At 52.9% G+C, this 6,424-nt stretch overlaps 1 protein-coding gene across 1 annotated transcript; it reads left to right on the forward strand.

The window, feature by feature from the left end:
• The first annotated feature begins 1,893 nt into the window (after positions 1–1,893).
• LOC137463913 (olfactory receptor 14J1-like) lies at positions 1,894–4,476 on the forward strand. Its single transcript, XM_068175284.1, has 2 exons — positions 1,894–2,953; positions 4,202–4,476. Exons 1-2 carry the CDS (start codon positions 2,040–2,042, stop codon positions 4,260–4,262), a joined length of 975 nt encoding a protein of 324 aa, XP_068031385.1. The 5' UTR covers positions 1,894–2,039; the 3' UTR covers positions 4,263–4,476.
• The last annotated feature ends 1,948 nt before the right edge of the window (positions 4,477–6,424 follow it).

A 6,424-nucleotide genomic window follows, 5' to 3' on the forward strand; every position in this document is an offset into this window, starting at 1 on the left:
TCAGTGCCTCCAGTTCTCTGCTCTGCCTGGGGCCTGGGGACACTTTCTCAGTCGTGTCCCTCAGTGGGACCCATTAAAAGTCAAAGAAACTTTGGAGTTGGATTCTGACTTGGAGCTCTGGAGAGGTTTCTGCAGCTCCCTCTCAGGGCCTGATGTTCAGGGCCTGAGCACAAAGCCCCAGAGGGTCATTAAAGTCCTTGTGCTGTGTCTGTGCTGCTGAGCTGGGCCGGGCTCCTGGCACAGAGGGTGATCCTGGTAACCAAGGAGAGCTTCAAAAGCACATTTCTCTGGATGAGCAGCTCTTCTCCCAGCCCAGCAGGGCTGGGGCACTGCCTGCAGCCAGCCCGGGCACAGCACAGAGGCACAGAGAGCTTCCATCAGTCAGGGCTGGGAAGGTGCTGAGAAGTGCCTGGGGCAGAATCACTGGCAGCCCTTGGCACAGGAACCTCTGGCTGCAGGACAATGCAGCTGCAGCTCCTGGAGTGATCTCCTACAGCTGGAACATCCCAATGCCCACAGACCCTGTGAGTACAACTCTGAGTATTTCTGGTACAGGGGAGGTGAAATGCTCATGAAGCTCTGATATGCTGAGGGCTTCTGATCTGTCATAGAATGTTTCCAAAACAAGGATTTTAATAAAAATTAGGACATTTCCTAAGAATTTTTATTCAGTTTCCTACTGCTGGAGAATGGCACGGAGGGAGGAATAGATATTAATGGTTGATTATGAATTTTGACAAGTGCCTGAGACATCTGAATTGTTACTTTTAAGGATCAATAGGTTCACAGTAGATCCCTAATGTGCTTGCAGCCACTCTGCCCATGGACAGCACCAGCATCACCTCTGCTGGAGCCATCAGGCTCAGTCTGAGCTGTCCTTTCTCCAAGCTGCAAACAGAACCTGCCCCCAGCCAGTGCCCTGCAAACAGGCGGGGTTCTGTCAGGCCAAGGAGAGTGCACAGAGATTTGGGGTCTGTGAGTGCTGGCAGGGAGAGATCAGGCACAGGGAAACACCTGCAGGAGGAAAATATCCAGGAAGCAGAGAGAAGATCAGGGAAGGAGTGAAGACAAAACCCAGAAATGCTGTGGCAGGGAGAGTTTAGAGATGTCCAGAGGATCCCCTCCAGTGCAGCCCTTCCCTCTGAACAAGTCCCCTCCCTCCTGTCCCCCCAGCCAAGCCTCTGCCCTCAGGGCCGGGGCTCCAAGGCATGCAGCCCCTCCTGTGCAGGCAGAGCTGCAGCAGAGCCGTGGGGCAGCTCTGCAGCCCCGGGCCCAGTTCCCTCTGCAGAGCACAGGGCTGGGAGCAGCTGCCCGGCACTGGGGGCTCTGGGAGGGGACACAGCTGGCTCAGGGTGACACAGCTGTCCCCAGTGCCCGGCTCTGGGCAATGCTGTCAGTGCAGCCAGGGAAGGAGCTGCATCTCCCTTCATCCAGTGCCATCAGAAGGACAGTTGGAATTCTCCCTGAGATTTTAGTCCAAGCTGGGAGCTTCAATCCAGGGTGCAAACCTGTCCTAGAGTATCTCTGAGTTATAAGATTGATGGGGAAAGGCAGAGGCGTTCTGACACTGAAATGCTGTTCACTTGGTGAAATGAGCAACGTGAGTCCTTGGCTACAAATGTGGAGCTGGGCTGTGGTGGATCCATCTGCTCTCAGCAGTACCTAGTGACATTTTAGTACAAGGGTGGGAAGGTGATCACCCTCTACCTGACAAAAGTTAAATCCCAGAGAAACTCTGAAGAGGTCAGAATTGCAGACCATCTCCCCTCACTCTACACTCATCACTTTGCCTCACAGAACTTCCTCTGTTCTCCCTGAGTGCAGCGGAAATGCTGAGGGTTTCTCATATCTAATAATACCAGGAGAGACATGGGGGAAGCATATGAAGAAAACCCCAGAACTCTTGAACACAAAAGGCTGTCTATGTGTGTTCCAGGGAAATGAGTATGGGAAATGGCTTTGATTTTGGTTACAGGTATCTCCTCTAACTCTTCACTGTCCTTTCTCCATGAACAGGTCCCCATGTGCAGCCACAGCCAATGTCCAATAGCAGCTCCATCAGCCACTTCCTCCTGCTGGCACTGGCAGACACGCGGCAGCTGCAGCTCCTGCACTTCTGCCTCTTCCTGGGCATCTCCCTGGCTGCCCTCCTGGGCAATGGCCTCATCATCAGCGCCGTAGCCTGCGGCCACCACCTGCACATGCCCATGTTCTTCTTCCTGCTCAACCTGGCCCTCAGCGACCTGGGCTCCATCTGCACCACTGTCCCCAAAGCCATGCACAATTCCCTCTGGGGCACCAGCACCATCTCCTACTCAGGATGTGCTGCTCAGCTCTTTTTCTTTCTGTTCTTCATCTCAGCAGAGCTTTCCCTCCTGACCATCATGTGCTACGACCGCTACGTGTCCATCTGCAAACCCCTGCACTACGGGACCCTCCTGGGCAGCAGAGCTTGTGTCCACATGGCAGCAGCTGCCTGGGCCAGTGCCTTTCTTAATGTTCTGCTGCACATGGCCAATACATTTTCCCTGCCCCTGTGCCATGGCAATGCCCTGGGCCAGTTCATCTGTGAGGTGCCCCAGATCCTCAAACTCTCCTGCTCCAAATCCCACCTCAGGGAACTTGGGCTTATTACAGTTAGTGCCTGTTTTGCATTTGGCTGTTTTTTGTTCATGGTTTTCTCCTATGTGCAGATCTTCAGGGTCGTGCTGAGGATCCCCTCTGAGCAGGGACGGCACAAAGCCTTTTCCACCTGCCTCCCTCACCTGGCCGTGGTCTCCCTGTTTGTCAGCACTGCAGTGTTTGCTCACCTGAAGCCCTCTTCCCTCTCCTCCCCATCCCTGGATCTGTCAGTGTCACTTCTGTACTCAGTGGTGCCTCCAGCCCTGAACCCCCTCATCTACAGCCTGAGGAACCAGGAGCTCAAGGCTGCAGTGTGGACACTGATGACTGGATGCTTTCAGGGACATTAAACTCCTGGCCAATTTCTGCAAATCACTTGTAATAAAAGTCATCTTTGATACTTCCTGTTGTTTTCATTTTGGAGGTTCATTTTCTTTGTTTTGTTTTTTAAATGTTGTCCACAAGGAAATACCATTGTTTGTGCCATTTCTTACTTTGTTTTTCTCCACCTTCCCTGTGGCTACAGACTGTGTCAATGAGGGGCTGCACTCTTGGTGGCCTTAAAGGAACTAAAGGATGTCCCAGCAAAGTTTTCTGCAGAGATGCCCTTTTGTTGCCTTCTCTGGAGCTGCAGCAGCAATGTCTGTGTGCAGAGCTGGGGGCAGATCAGGGCTGGCACAGCAGCTCTGGTCCTGCTGGCCACACCGTTCTCTGCAGGTCCCTTTCTGCCTGGCTGCTCTCCCCAGCCTGTAGTGCTGCAGGGGTTGTTGTGGCCAAAGTGCAGGACCCGGCACTGGGACTTACTAAACCTCACCTTGTTGGATCTGGCCCCTGGATCCAGCCTTCCAGATCCCTCTGCCGAGCCCTCCTACCCTCCAGCAGATCAACACTCACATCCAGCTTGGAGTCATCTGCAAAGATGTCCTTGGTTCCAAGGGGCCCCTCAGTGTCACAATGTCCCTTTGGTTACACCAGGCCCTGCACTGTCACACTGGTCTCCTTGGTTCCATGGGGTCCCAAAATGTGACAATGGACTCCTTGGTTCCATGGGGCTTCACAGTGTCACAATGTTCTCGTTGGTGCCGCAGTTTCACAGTGACCCCTTGGTTCCATGGGGCCCCAGGGTGTCACAGTGGCCCCATGGTTACATGAGGTCCCACACTGTCACAATGCTCTCTGTGGTTCCACAAGTCCCCTCAGTGTCACAATGGACTCCTTGTTTCCACGAGGCCACACAGTGTCACAACAGCCTTCCAGATTCCTTGAGGCCCCAGAGTGTCACAGTGGCCCCTTGGTTCCACAAGGTCCTGCAGTGTCACAATGTCCCCTTGGTTCCATGAGGCCCCGCAGTGTCAGAACGGCCCCTTGGTTTCACTGGGCCCTGGACTCTCCCAATGCTCTCCTTGGTTTCGCAATGTCAAAATGGTGAAACCCCTCGGTTCCAGGAGGCCCCGCAGTGTCACAATGGCCTCTGTGGTTCCACGAGGACCCAGTGTCATGGGGCACTCCCTGGTTGTGTGGCCCCAGAGTGTCCCAATCATCACAGAATGACAGAATCAAATAGGTTGGAAAAGACCTTTGGGATAATCAAGTCCAACCAATGCCCTAATACCACCTTGTCACCCAGACCATGCCACTAAGTGCCACTGGAGAGGGACAGTGACTGTGCCACCTCCCCCCTGGCCTGCCCATTCCAATGCCCACTCACCCTTTCTGTGAAGAACTTCCTCCTGTTGTCCAGCCTAAACCTCCCCTGGTGCAGCTCAAGGCTGTGTCTTCTTGTCCTGCCCTCCAGCAGATCCACACTCACCCCCAGCTTGGTGTCATCTGCAAATTTGGTGATGGTGGGCTCGATCCCCTCACCCAGATCATCAGTCAAGGTGTTAAACAGGACTGGGCCCAACACAGATCCCTGGGGGACAGCACCAGGGACTGGACACCAGCTGGATGCAGCACCATCCCCACCGCTCTCTGGGCCCAGCCTCCAGCCAGCTCTTCAATCTCCCAGTGAGGAGGAACCTGCCCAAGCCGTGGGTGCAGCTTTTCCAGGAAATGCTGTCAGAGACAGTGTCAAAGGCTTTGCTGAAGTCCAGATGGACACATCCACAGCCTTTCCCACATCCATAGCTGGGTCACCTGGTTATAAAAGGAGATCAGGCTGCTCAGGCGGGACATGCCCCTCTTAAATCCACACTGGCTGGCTCTGATCCCTTGGTCATCCTGTGTGTGCCCTGTGATGGCACTCAGGGTGATCTGTTCCATAACCTTGCCGGGCACCGAGGTCAGGCTGACAGGCCTGGAGTTCCCCAGATCCTCCTTCCAGCCCTTCTTGGGGATGGGCTCACACTGGCACCTCCAGTGCTCTGGGACCTCCCTGGTGAGCCAGGACTGATGGTAAATGATGGAGAGCAGCTTGGGGAGCTCATCCACCAGCTCCCTCATGCCCCTAGGATGGATCCCATCTGATCCCATACACCTGTGAGCATCTGAGTGACCCAGCAGGTCCCCAGCTGCTCCCTCCTGGATTACAGGGGGCTGTTCTGCTCCCTGTGCCCATCTACCAGCTCAGGAGAACTCCTGTCCTGAGGACAACCTGTCCTAAGACTGAAAATTGAGACAAACAAGATGTTAAGTTGCTCGGCCTTTTCCTTATCTTTAGTTACTATATTCTCCACTGCATCCAATAAAGAGTAGAGGTTCTCCTTCCCCTCCCTTTTGTTATAATTTTTTTTTAATAAATACAATTTTATTCTTTTTACAGAAGCTGCCAGGTTAAGTTCTAATTGAGTTTCACCTCTCAGCTTCTCATTCTGCATGGCCTAACAACATCCTCAAACACTTACTAAGTTGCCTGACCTTCTGTCCAAAGTTAATACACCCTCTTTTTTCCCTTAAGTTCCCACAACAGCTCCACGGGCAGCCAGCATAGTCATTTTCCTCACCAGCTCATCTTTGGCCACACTGGGACAGGCTGCTCCTTCCCCCTTTAAGATTACTTTCTTGAAATGTGTCCATCCTCCCAGGACCCCTTTGTTTTTAAGGGCTGTTTCCCATTAAAAAATCAGTTCCATGATTTGATACTCCCCAAGTCTCCGTCCTAAACAGGCCAAAGTCTGCCCTTCCTAATTCCAGTGTGGAAGTTTTGTTGCTGCCCCTCCTTCTTTCGCAGATCATTGAAAACTTGATTATTTCATGGTCACTGTGCCCCAGGCAGCCAACGACCCCCACATCTGCCACCAGCCCTTCTCTGTGTGTGAGCAGCAGGAGACAGAGCTTTCCTTGGCAGTGGAGTGTTACCAAAAATTCGGTAAAACAGAAAACTCCTTCACACCAATGCAGCATTAAGAAGCAACATTCTTTATTCAGCCGGGTGCACGGGGGATAGCTCCTCCCAAAGCCGAGCATGCTGAGTGCAGGAAAGTTTCTGTTCAAATTCTGTATTTTGCACACATATTCACTGATTGTCCTGGACTGGACACACATCTGATAATCATTTCCCCAGAATCATTAACATATTTCCCCTCCCCTTTACCCATGCTCTCTTCTGTCCTGGGGGTCTCTCTGGTGGTCCCTGGTGGTTGTGGACCCCAATGTTCCAGTGGGCCTGGTTGAGCTGGCAGGACACTGAGGCTGGTGAACTTCCAGTTCCCATTCTGACACAATGGGCATTGTGTGGTTTCCATAGGGCTGAGGTTTTGGAGAACAAGCTGCAGGTGTCAGCTCACCTGGTGGAGACAATTTATCATCTGGTAATATGAGGTCACAGAGTGGGCTATGACATCACAGAGGGGGTTATGTGAGG

The sequence above is a fragment of the Anomalospiza imberbis genome, chromosome 32 (genome assembly GCF_031753505.1).
Source record: "Anomalospiza imberbis isolate Cuckoo-Finch-1a 21T00152 chromosome 32, ASM3175350v1, whole genome shotgun sequence".
NCBI classification, from domain to species: domain Eukaryota; kingdom Metazoa; phylum Chordata; class Aves; order Passeriformes; family Viduidae; genus Anomalospiza; species Anomalospiza imberbis.